Source organism: Durotheca rogersii (assembly GCF_024521655.1).
Source record: "Durotheca rogersii strain YMJ 92031201 chromosome Unknown GGS23scaffold_8, whole genome shotgun sequence".
NCBI classification, from domain to species: Eukaryota; Fungi; Ascomycota; class Sordariomycetes; order Xylariales; family Xylariaceae; genus Durotheca; species Durotheca rogersii.
The window spans coordinates 1,143,518-1,155,674 of NW_026251239.1; the positions used below are offsets into that span (position 1 = coordinate 1,143,518).

Below are 12,157 nucleotides of genomic sequence, written 5' to 3' on the forward strand. Positions count from 1 at the left end.
TATTGGTGTGCCGGTACTGTTAGGCAAGGCCGAACGAAGGTAGCCGGGTTCGGGAATAAAGATTCCATATCTTTACTATCAAAAAGCTCCTATAAAACACGATGGGCGTCTCCAAGACTTCTGATAGGCGTAGATATTACCATACGGTATCGGAGCGTCGAAGCACGCAATCGCACTATTACCTGCTCAGGGATCGGGACTAGGGAGCCGGCTAGATGCGACGGTGGGGTTGACTATCTTGCTGTTGCGAAGTAGTATGGGCCAAGACGGCCGGGACCATACTACGTATGTAATAGCTGCTGGAATGTTTATCGTCAGGGCATATACAAAGCTCTCTACGCCATACCCCAACCACTGCATCGCTATGATGACTCCGGTCAGCGGGGAAAGGGTCGAGAGGACTAAAAAAAGAGAAACAAACAAGATATCATGACCCCCACGACACTTCGTTCCTGACGAGAAGTCATCGTGATGGATGAATAATTTAGTCTTTCGTCGTAATCATACGAGCTGAGCAACAATCATGGCTGACGCAGTGCCCAACCCGCCACCGCAGAGTGACGAACAGCCAGACTCCCCTTCGTCCGCGGCGTCGGGAAGCGCGAGCAGCACCGAGAGGACCCTCGTCGTCCGCTCTCAGACCCAGAATACTGGGTTTTTCTCCAGATTCCGCTACCACCTCTTCGCGGCCGGATTTGCTATCATGCTTGGCCCCTTTGCCTTCCTCTGGCCGGGCCAATCGCCCATAGACCCGACGAACTACGTGGAGCGCACGAGGAGGGTGCTGAAGACGACGCCGTAAGTCCTCTCGCAGTTCCTCCGTTTAGATCCCGATCTGTGCCTGTGTTTAATACCTTGCTTAACCTGCCGTATAGCTTGATTGACGGCCACAACGATCTCCCCTGGCAATTGCGCATAGAATTACACAATCGTATCTACGATAGTCGGGTCGACCTCACGAAGAGGCTTCTGGGACATACCGACCTCCGGAGGATGAGAACCGGGATGGTGGGAGGCCAGTTCTGGAGCGTGTACGTAGACTGCGACACGCGCCAGCAGCACTTCGAAGATCCGTCCGTAGGTTCACACAATACCCATATCCCGAGGTGTGCTGGTCTCGCTAATACAGATACGACAGTGGATTGTAAGAGACACGCTGGAACAGATTGATGTCACACGGCGCTTCATCGACGAGCATCCGCAGCAGCTCCAGTACTGCGACGCCGCCGCCTGCGCCCGGAAAGCCTTCAAATCGGGGCGCATCTCGAGCATGATTGGTATCGAGGGCGGCCACCAGGTCGGGGGAAGCATCGCTAGCATACGGCAGATGTATAACCTCGGTGCCCGCTATATCACCCTCACCCATAACTGCGATAACTCCTTCGGGACCTCGGCCTCTACCGTCGCCGCGGGGGGCCCGGACGGTGGCTTGTACAAACTCGGGTACGAAGCGATCCGGGAGATGAACCGGCTGGGCATGATGGTAGATCTGTCGCACGTTTCACACCAGACGATGCGCGACGTATTAAGCGTGGCTCGCGCCCCCGTTATCTTCTCGCACTCGGGCGCGTATAGCGTCGAGCCGCACCTGCGCAACGTACCGGACGACGTACTGCGCACGGTTAAGCGGAACGGGGGCATCGTGATGGCGGTATTCGTAAACCGGTTCTTGAAGATGAAGGACCCGGACCAGGCGACGATCCACGACGTCGTCGACCACGTCTTCCACATCGCCGAGGTCTGCGGGTGGGAGTGCGTCGGCGTCGGCAGCGACTTCTCGGGCACGCCGTACGTCCCGATCGGCCTCGAGGACGTGTCCAAGTTCCCGGACCTCGTCCAGCTGCTAATGGAGCGCGGCGCCACCGACGAGCAGGTCCGCCTGTTCGCCGGCGAGAACATCCTGCGCGTCTGGTCCGATATCGAGAAGCGGGCCCGCGAGCTGCAGGCCGCCGGAGAGAAGCCGGTCGAAGAAGAGTTCGAGGGCAGGAGTTGGCACAAGGGGCTGAAGGATTCTCCCTGGATGTTGAGGGGGAGCCGACAGAAAGCCATCGAGGCCGGTGCCGTGGATAAGCCGTACATGTTCAACGTTGACAGCGAAGGGAAGCACAACCCAGCGGTTAAGAATGTATGATTCTAGCTGAATTTACGTTTACGATTAGAATAGATACCTCATCCAGACCCGGGGGAGTGATGTCATAATATCAATGAGTTCACAAAGCACACATTCTTGTCATGTCTACTCTAATAGTATTGTCACCTAGTAACAAGAGCAACAATAGCAGAGTTGTGATCGTAACAAACTCTCCTCCAGGACATCTCGGCCAGAATATTACCCTCCCTTTTACGACCTTCACCTTTACTCCTGACTTCGCCTTTACCTTCACCCACGGGTGGCCGCACCCACCCGACTCCGACAGGTACGAAACAATTGTACAAGCTGCCAATCATCACGCTCGTATTCTAAGCGGACCTCTGCGATGAAGTAGAGAAGGGGATTATCCTCATCCCTCCCACGTGGCATGCCCTGCCATATGCGCGCCGGGGCGTCCGCGACATCGTCAACTACCGGGCGAATCGCTTCACTTGGGGCGGCGATTTCAAGGGTTCGCCATCGTTACCCACAATGACGCTATCGAGCCTAGCCGGGATGGTGATGGTCGAGAGAAGCTGGAGGGGACGATTACACGCCGGGACCCGCCAGTCTGGACAGCCCCCGGCCTTGCCCGGCCTGGTGCCCCCGACCCCAGCTAGCCAGGGCCATCCCCCGAACTCGACGTGGCTGGCTTGGGGATTCTCTGGCCCCCCTTCGCCCTTCGGCCCCTAACGCTAAGGCCTGCTGGCGCCGGGACCCATCCCTCCCGCCAGGAGATTAGGAATCTTGTTCGAGCGAGGGAGGGGCAGGCGGGCAGAAACTAGATAGCTTAGAAGATCCGGTCAGCCCAGAGCGAAAAATATCGAGGGCAGCATGGCCTGATAAAAGGAAACCCGCCATGTCGTGATAGTGGAGTTGCAGTTGCACAACTATGTTACTTTCCGGGGACGGCTCAAAAGGGTAAGGGGGTGATGGACGTGAGACAGGGTGGTAATACAGTTAAATCTATCTACCCGGGAGCTTCGCCTCTATACTGTTCTCTGATAAGACGCTCCCCTCGGTCTTTTAACGGGGAGGGGTACATACATCTGCCTCCAAGTTCGGTATCATCCCGCCTTGTCCTACTCGTCCATGTGGCGTCTTCGTACCGTCTCATCACCTCCAACTTCGAGGGCTTCCCGCTAGCTATTGTCACGATGCCGATAGCATTAGAAGCCCTGCCTCTGTACGCCCTGAAGGCGTCTCTATACTTAATCTCATTTTCCGTAATATTTGTCGTCGTCTACCTGGCCCAGAATGAAGTCACCCGCTACCGCAGCAGGATAAAGAACCTCCCCGGGCCGCGTGGTTGGCCCGTCGTGGGGAATCTCTTCCAGGTTCGTGCGAGAATTCCATCATACCGCTCCCAGATGACTCGGTATAATACCCGACATGCATACATATAGAGGCAGACATCTGCACGTGGACATACAACTGACATTGCTACGCCCAGAACCGCGACGCGATCCCGGCCGTGACTTACCAGCAGTGGTCGCGCAAGTACGGGCCGGTGTTCCAGGTCCAGCTGGGCAACACGACGGCGGTGGTCATCAACTCGGCGCGGGCGGCGAAGCAGCTGTTCCTGGGGCAGAGCCACGCGATGAACTCGCGGCCGGTCTTCTACGTCTTCCACGGCAAGGTGAGCAAGGCGGTGACGAGCATCGGCACGAGCCCGTGGGACGAGAGCTGCAAGCGGCGGCGCAAGCTGGCGGCGGGGGCGCTCAACCGCGCGCGCGTCGACACGTACGGGCCGCTGCTCAACCTCGAGGCCCGCGAGTTCCTGCGCGACCTGCTCGGCGCGTGCCGCGACGGCGCCGCCGCCGCGATCGACTTCCGCCCCGCCGTCAAGCGCTTCTCGCTCAACCTCAGCCTGACCCTCAACTACGGCACGCGCGTGTCTAGCGTCAAGTCCCTCACCGACGACCCCCTCCTGTCCGAGATCATCTACGTGGAGGGCGAGATCTCCAAGCTCCGCGACACCGGCGCCAACTACGCCAACTACATCCCCCTCCTGCGTTACTGGGAGCCCGTCGCCGAGCGCCTCGGCTTCGGCGCCACCCCCCGCGGCCACGCCGCTGACATCGGCCGCCGCCGCCTCGAGTATAATAACACCCTGCTCGAGAAGCTGCGCGACGAGGTCCGCCGCGGCGAGGACAAGCCCTGCATCCAGGGCGCCGTCCTGCGCGACCCGGAATCCGCCAAGTTGACCAAGGAGGAGCTTATCAGCGTCAGCCTGAGCATGATGGCGGTATAGACTCCCTCCCTCCCCCTCCTCCTAGCATTTCCCATGCCCGCCTTGGCAACGAGTGTAGGTATGTCTGACCCCCCTTTCTACAAACAGGGCGCCGATTCGAACCAGCCGACCCTCTCCTGGGCATGCCTGCTCCTCGCGCACCGGCCCGACATCCAGGCGAAGGCCTACGCCGCGATCCGCGACGCGGGAGTCCTGCAGCTCCCGTCCGACGCGTACGCCTCGACGAAGGTCGAGTACGTCGAGGCGCTGACCAAGGAGATCTCGCGCTACTACGTGGTCCTGAAGCTCGCGCTGCCGAAGGCGACGTACGCGGACGTGGCGTGGGAGGGCGCCACGATCCCGGCGAACACAGTGGTGTTCCTGAACGCCTGGGCGTGCAACCGAGGTGAGCCTTTCCCTTCTTGCCATCGCGCCCCCCCCCTCTAAAGCCCACACGTACTCAAAAGACCCCGGCCCGCAGATCCGGAGCTCTTCGCGGACCCGGACACGTTCGTGCCCGAGCGCTGGCTGGCGGGCTCGGCGAACCCGCACGCGCACCAGTACGCGTTCGGCATCGGCGGCCGCATGTGCGTGGCGTCGCACCTCGCGCACAACGCGCTGTACACCGTCTTCCTGCACCTGATCGCGCACTTCCGCATCCTGCCCGCCGGCGGCGAGTCCGCCGACGCGACCGACCCGATCCGCGGGCTCAGGGGCAGGGCCTTCGTCGGCACGCCGCGCGGCTGGCGCGCGCGCTTCGTGCCCCGCGAGGGCGACAAGCTCGCCGCCTGGCTCGAGCACCCCGACGGCTGAGCGCCGCCGCTGCCGCGCGTCGCGGAGCGGAGCGGCGGAAAGATAGGTGGGTATGCCGACCTGGGTGCAGGTGCTCGGCGAAGCCGTGGTATTGCAGTTTGCCGTTATTGTGAGGTACTGTAAATCTAGGTACGAAGGGACGTGAAAGGGGTGCGGCGCGATCGATATCCCTACATCTAATAGCGTGCGGGGCCGGAAGGCGGATGAACTCAACTGTTACCTACCTTTGGCGGCCGGCATGCGCTCAGGATGGGGAGGACACACGTCTGCGGTCTCGGGCATATGGCACATTACATAGACCTATATGATATGTCTACATCTGCATATCCTAGGTTCCCTCCCCGATGAGCAACACCAGGCGCTTGCAAACACACTTCTCGCTCTCCGCGACGAGACCGACAAAGCTTGCGCGTCTAGTGAGAGTGAGCTAACGTCAGGCTTTATAGGAAGTGACTAATAGGCGGACGGGACAATGCCCAGTCGTCCCCCGTCCGTGACGAGGACGTTTCCGTTGATGTAGGCGCCGGAGCGGCAGACGAGGTACAGGATCGTTCCGGCAATGTCTTCGTAGTCGCCAAATCGCTGTTCGGGGATCATGCTTTTGGGCCACTCACCGTCCGGGTGCATAACTTGGAAGCCCTCGGTCAACTGGCTAGGGTAGACTGCGTCCTAAGTTAGCAGTGCGGTTGAATTGGAGGAGTGCCGATGAGCGGGGGCTTTTGGTTTTTTTTTTTCTTTTTTCTTCTGCCGTGTTTCTCCCCGTAAAGACACTACCTAGGTATATAATCGACTTACACCCTGGAGCGATAACATTTGCCCGGATGCCGAACGGGACGAGACCGGTCGCGAGCTGCTTCATCAAGTGGATGACGGCCGCCTTGGAGGTGCCGTACGCGTAGCCGGCGAGAGGCGAGCGGTTAAAAGCGGCGATGCTGCTCGTGGCGATCACCTGGCTCTTCTGCTTAAAGGTCCCGCGCTTATTTCCCTCGTCGAGCAGCTCTAGGAACGCGACGACGGTGTTGAAAACCCCCGTGGTGTTCACGCCGTAGGTGCTGGTAAACTCGGCCGAGTCATGGGACAGGAGGACACTGCGGAACTGCGAGAGGGAGGGATTGGGGGGCATTTCGGCTGGGGTAGGGCCGGAGATGCCCGCGTTGGCTACGACGACGTTGGCGTAGCCCACCGTCGACTTGATCTCGGCCACGGCCTGCTCGAGACCCTCTTTGGTGGATACGTCGCCCTGGATGGGACGGATATTACCATGTTGCTACACGGAGAGTATAGATAGGTACGATCTCAGCGAGTGAATCAGAATCAAGGGGGATAGGGCAGCCGACATACGGCAGTGCTAGCAGCTTGCTCCAAGACGTCCCTGCGACGACCTATGATGTAGACGATAGCACCGTTGGATTCCAGCGCCTGAGTGATCATCAAGCCAATGCCTGGATTGGGGGCTCAGCGGGGCCTGGTTATACATGAACAAGAGGAGGGGGATTCGGCTTAGGGCGTACCACTGCCACCGCCTGTTACGACAACGACGAGACCTTTAGGGCTGAAGAGGTCCTCCAAGGTTGGGCGAGGAGATGCCATCGTCGGGATATTCGTTAAGAATCTTAGCTTGATGATGTCAATGGCTGCTGGTGTTTACAGCGTTTCGTATCCTCTTCGCACAGGACGAGTCAACCAGGACTAGGTAGTCAGCGTGCTTATGAGAGAGAGACGGGGGAATAAACCGAAGCCCTAGGACTGCTCCAGGTATAAGTAGAACGAATATAGCCTTATGTCTCTCTCTCTCTTGTCCCTCTGGCTGCCGGTATATAGGAGGTACATACTTAGGGCACCGATTTATGCACGCCCAGTCCTGCAGCCATTCTCGCCCAGCTGCCATCCTTGTATATTGATAGACTTACTCTGCAGAGGTAGGCCCATTAGACCGGTGCACCCAGAGGTACCTCCTAGCCACCTCTAGCCTACCAACCTCTATTGCATGGCCATCCATTGCATTATGATTACCTAGCTAGGTATTACATCTTCCATGCGCTGCTGTCCGCGTGAAACACAGGTATCGCTGTGACGCCGCTCAGCACGACCGCGGGGAGACTCAGTGGGTGGCGTCGGTGATCAGTTAAGTCCGCCGGACCTGGCGATGAGCTGATTTACTCCGAGACTGGCGCCATGCGTAGAGGTGCAGGTATATGAAATCACTCGGTTGGGAACTATCATGCTTTAACGAATAATGCCACTCGACCCCCCCTTGTGGATCCTCAGGCATCCAGAATGGAGGCCTGTGATTGGTAGAATTGAAGAAAAACACGCAACAGCTAACTGTTCGTAAAACGCTGTATTTAAGCCCTTTTAGCAGTTTAGTTTTTACACCTTCAATTGATCAACTAGGTTTACCTTTCAACTCGTCTTGCGTGCCTTACGATTAAGGCAGCGAGGCCACGAAAGGAACCGCCGCCAAAACGCACACCCTTTCCTCCCCTCTCCCAAAAGCGCCTCACAACCCTGTACATTTCTATGTATTGAAAACACGCCAGGTTCGGTTTCCAGGTCCATCCTTTTGCGTCTAACATACAATGGCATCGGCCGTTGCCATCGCGTTTTACTTCCACCACCTTCCCGCTCGCTATCACTCCTCGGCCCCGTCGGCTCCGGCACCTGGGAGGCCCTGCCGCCCCATCTGGCGGGCCTTGAGCATCTCGTCGCAGAGCAGGAGATTCGACGCGATGCTCGACGAAGAAGCAACGCAGTTCCGCAGAACGCGGAACGAGTCGTAGACGCCCTCCAGCGTCGGGTCCATGGGCAGGCCCAGGATCAGGTCCAGACCTACGACGTCGCCGTCCGCGTACGCGTCTTGGAGGGAGGCGACTGTGCCAGGCGTTAGTATATATATACATATATAAAAGACAAGAGCAGATCCGTGCGACACCTACGTGCGTCCTGAATGTCGTGACCAGCATTTGCCGCAAGCGTCTTCGGGATGATCAGGAGCGCGTCCGCGAAAGCATCGACGCCCCACTTGGCCTTGCCTTTGACCGTCTTCTTGAAGGCGTCGCTTTTTAAGTGAGCCGCGCAGGCAACCTGGAAAGCGCCACCGCCTGGGACGACACTCTTGTCGACGATCGTGTTGTATACACTCCGCAAACCGTCGCGAACGGCGTCGGTAATCTGGGTGATAGTGTGGGCGTTGGGACCCTTGATTAACAGCGTTACGGACTTGGGGTCCTTTACGTCTTCGATGAAGGTATATTTCTCCTCGCCTAGCTGCTGCTCGTACACCAAGCCAGCCCAGCCAAGAACCTCGGGCGAGAGGTCTTCCACACTGTTCTGGGCGACACCGCCGCAGATCAGTTGCAGCCGCTCCATATTTCTCCTCTTGGCCCTCCGCAAGGCAAATATACCATTCTTGGCCAGCACGTCCAGGGAAAGCGGGTCGATACCCTTCTGGTTCACGATCACGAAGCTCTTGGAATCGTCGGGGCAGACCTGCTTTTTCAGCTCCACTATCTTCTTCAACTTGGCGTCGACGAATTTACGCTCGCTCTCGACCAGCTTGTCACGCTGCTCCGCGCTCGAATAGAAGAAGCCTGAGTTGATCTCCGACTTCTCGTACTCCAAGCTAACATTCATAGTAAGGATGTACGCATTTTCTAGTCTCTTGGGCATATCTGGATGTCGGGCACCGTGATCTAACGCAAGGCCGCGGATGAGCTGGGTATCAGAGGCTGTGCGGTGTTGCATCTTCATAATCTCTACCATGTGTAAGTCGGGTTTCGCGGGGGGTTGATAGATGGCTAAGACAGCGTCGACAATAGCGGCGTTAAGCTTCTCGGCGAGGGTCGCGTTGAGCTTCGTGGATAGCGACGTTCGGGCGACGGACAGGAGGAGCTCCCGATCGACTTCTTTCGGAAGCTTGAACGAGTCAAGAAACTAGACATTCGATGACGAGTCAGAACACGACGGTCGGTATAGAAGGGATGAAAACTATCGAACAACGCACCTTCAGGGACTCGTTCTTGGCAATCTCGAATCCCTCAGTTATGATGCGAGGATGGAGGCCCTCGGCGATGTATCTATCGGCCTGCTTGAGAAGCTCTCCCACCAGCAAGACCACCGACGTCGTGCCGTCTCCGCAGATGTCGTCCTGGGCGGTGGCTGCCCTAGCGATCATGACGGCGGTAGGGTTTTGTATTTGCATCTCTCGTAATAAAACATTGCCATCCTTGGTAAGTTTGATCTACCCGGCGGCGGGAGGTCAGCTTGGAGCCAGGTGAAAATACGACATCGCGGTAGAGGAGAGCTCCGTACCTGTCCGGCACCATCGACCAGCCTACGACGCATGTCAGCACTGCTTCGTCGGATATTGCGGTCCAGTAGACGCGGATTCAGGCAAACATTTTGATAGTGCCCAGCGGGCCGAGGTTGGATTTGAGAACATCTTGCAGACCTTCGCCGGCGCTGATGTTGACCCGCAGAGCTTCGCCCCGCCGCTGGCCTGGACATTAGCATCATCACGACGGTAGGAGAGGGGGGATAGCAGTAGCAGGACGCACCCGAGACTCAGCTTTAGGGTTGAGAAGCTGCGCAGCAGACATTCTGATGGGCTGCTACGGGGAGGACGGAGTACTAGGTTGTGAAGTGCGTGTCGTCGAGAGCACGATCGCGGTATGCCGGGTTTTTGGATGTTGTAGTAGGTAGGCAGCGGAGAGAGTGCTAGCAGCTTGTCAAGGGGGGGAAAAAACCCGTTAAGGTACCTCTGCTGGTGGGGAAAGTGATAGGTAGATGGCAAGTACCCACGTACTTCTCTTCCGACTTTGCTGGCGGGATGTTCGTATTCGTGCTGGCGGGCCGTCAACAACCACTGCCGGGTGTGAGCGCGGGGTGTTCGTCCGTCTGGCGGGACATCCAATGGCAATGTCGGCTTCGGACTCACGAATCTTACGTAACTAGGTGCCTCATTAGGTAGGTAAGGTAGGTAGGTACCTCCTAGGTAGGCAGCTACGTCACCCCATATCCAGAGAACTTCCGCAAAGTGAAATAAAACATCAAGTCTTACCGCTACTCCGAATATCACTACTCCGAACAAATGGCCCCGGGGGGTGTCTGCCGGCGGCCTATATGTATCTAAAACATACCTGTGGAATCTGAGAGTCAATACGCTTGTACTGGAGATGCCTATATCTATAGAGACAAGTTACATTTGTTACCTAGGTGTAGATAAATTTGTATTTAAAAGGGACTACTGGGTGAACGTGTTGTTTAACGCAGGAGATCCGCGGCATACCCCCCAAATGACGGCAACGAGTCGCATCTTGCATTTCACCAGTATGTCCCTGTTTCAATTCGGCAAGAGGAAATTGTTGGGATAAAGCGTTTTCCGACCCGCGAGTTGGTCCCATGTTAGTGCTAGTCGCCTTCGGTTCGAGATCGATACCAACCCATCGCCAGACCTGCACTCGTTCCACCTAGAGGGGTAAGCGAAGGGGTCGTAATGTGTCGCGAACGAAGGCTGTTTCTTTTCGAATGCTATTACCGGCTGCATCGCGGGCATGCCTTCCACGACGGGACGTACGAGTGGGCGGTGTCTCTTCATCCTCGGTCGTGCGTTACGAAATTCGAATCGCTCGCCGCTGTCGAACGTCTCGCGGTGTGGCGGCGGGTTGGGCCCTCCCCAAGCCTCGCGCAATCCCACATTAGCTTGAATCCAATGCTCTTCGAATAGTGACCTCAGGGAGTTATCCCACTCCTTATGGAGATGACGAAGGAGGCAGGAAGGTCGTTTATGTACCATGCGATCAGGGGACCGGGCGCGTAGGTCGGCAAACACAGGTCTGAGGATATTTGGGAGTCTCTTATCATCCAGGCCGAGGAAAGTCGTGTCGTCGTCGCCGTAAATACCATCGATGTCACCGTCCCACTCTACCACTAGGAGAATAAGTAGGAATTTATGGACGTTGTTAAAGTGTCCGCGCTTAATCGCGCGGCCAAAATTCCGACTAGCCTCGGTGCCCCGGTACAAATCCTCGATCGTTTCTAGAACGTGGATAGCGATGGTAGAGCCGATTAGGATACGCTCCCAGTTGTTCCAGGAAACAAAGATACGGATCGACTGAATGTAGAGTATATCCCGATATCTATCGTACCACTCGCGAAAAGCCACACTTAGATCCGAGTTCATGAATCTCACGTAAATTCCACTAGAAGAGATCATTCTCTTTGTCTCCACACAGATATCGTGAGTTGTAGGCCGGCAACTCGAGGAGAGCTCTCGTCCATAGTGGCAGTAGACAGCCAAAGAGTGTACCCGTAACACCCTACGCGGGATGACGTATTCCCATATTATGTTTCGTAACTCGGCAGGCAGCAGGGAAAAGAAGCATGTGGCTTTCGAGGAGTGTGACGGTGTTGGGTTGGTGAGATTGCCTTCCGCTGGTGGCTCTTCGACGGCATTATCTCTCGCTATCGTACGTGTGTGCAGATGTGCTCGTATGAGCCGTTGGGAATATACCTTTCTGTTGCTAGGAAGTGACATAGCCAGGTATGTGTCTGAAGAGGGAATGCGGCGAGGACCAAGGGGGGGAGAATGGTTCAAAAAATCTGGAGGTGGAAAGTAGGTAGAATCAACGGGGAGAGAGTTGGTAAGGGTCTTCGCCCCGACAAGAAGTAGTATTAAGTACCTTTGGCTGCTGGGGACATATTGGTTCGGATATCCGCCGGCGCTGGATGCGAGTGCTCACGCGCATTTTATAGAAAGGTTAAACTAAGTTTCCCGGTGAGTTATCTGTAGTTGGCCGAATGTAATGTTTATTACCTGCCCAAGTCCCAGCCGCGACGAACCAGGTACCTATGGCGGGAATCCATCACCTATTACATGGCTATGCTGCCTACCTATTTACTTATATGGGGGATTTCGGAGGGCTAGGAATGTGAATAATTTAATTCAGTATCAATACCTACCCTAGGTAGGCTAGGTAGTT

General features: G+C 56.7%; 5 protein-coding genes across 5 annotated transcripts; 2 read left to right on the forward strand and 3 right to left on the reverse strand.

Annotated features, from left to right (window-relative positions):
- The first annotated feature begins 251 nt into the window (after positions 1–251).
- GGS23DRAFT_565703 (membrane dipeptidase-domain-containing protein) lies at positions 252–2,231 on the forward strand. Its single transcript, XM_051516233.1, has 3 exons — positions 252–798; positions 876–1,077; positions 1,139–2,231. The coding sequence occupies exons 1-3, from the start codon at positions 524–526 to the stop codon at positions 2,129–2,131; spliced, it is 1,470 nt and encodes a 489-aa protein (XP_051372566.1). The 5' UTR covers positions 252–523; the 3' UTR covers positions 2,132–2,231.
- Positions 2,232–3,107: 876 nt separating this feature from the next.
- GGS23DRAFT_565706 (cytochrome P450) lies at positions 3,108–5,061 on the forward strand. The gene is made up of 3 exons (XM_051516234.1): positions 3,108–3,468; positions 3,585–4,379; positions 4,473–5,061. The coding sequence occupies exons 1-3, from the start codon at positions 3,289–3,291 to the stop codon at positions 4,809–4,811; spliced, it is 1,314 nt and encodes a 437-aa protein (XP_051372567.1). The 5' UTR covers positions 3,108–3,288; the 3' UTR covers positions 4,812–5,061.
- Positions 5,062–5,432: 371 nt separating this feature from the next.
- On the reverse strand, positions 5,433–6,989 carry GGS23DRAFT_565709 (NAD(P)-binding protein). The gene is made up of 4 exons (XM_051516235.1): positions 6,689–6,989; positions 6,519–6,619; positions 5,973–6,444; positions 5,433–5,839 (listed from the first exon to the last, which is right to left on the reverse strand). Exons 1-4 carry the CDS (start codon positions 6,765–6,767, stop codon positions 5,631–5,633), a joined length of 861 nt encoding a protein of 286 aa, XP_051372568.1. The 5' UTR covers positions 6,768–6,989; the 3' UTR covers positions 5,433–5,630.
- A 511-nt stretch (positions 6,990–7,500) lies between these two features.
- Positions 7,501–9,989, reverse strand: GGS23DRAFT_565711 (T-complex protein 1). The gene is made up of 6 exons (XM_051516236.1): positions 9,734–9,989; positions 9,576–9,670; positions 9,489–9,510; positions 9,181–9,417; positions 8,114–9,110; positions 7,501–8,048 (listed from the first exon to the last, which is right to left on the reverse strand). Exons 1-6 carry the CDS (start codon positions 9,773–9,775, stop codon positions 7,810–7,812), a joined length of 1,632 nt encoding a protein of 543 aa, XP_051372569.1. The 5' UTR covers positions 9,776–9,989; the 3' UTR covers positions 7,501–7,809.
- Positions 9,990–10,206: 217 nt separating this feature from the next.
- Positions 10,207–11,910, reverse strand: GGS23DRAFT_565714 (uncharacterized protein). Its single transcript, XM_051516237.1, has one exon. It carries the CDS (start codon positions 11,710–11,712, stop codon positions 10,519–10,521), a length of 1,194 nt encoding a protein of 397 aa, XP_051372570.1. The 5' UTR covers positions 11,713–11,910; the 3' UTR covers positions 10,207–10,518.
- Between the last annotated feature and the right edge of the window lie 247 nt (positions 11,911–12,157).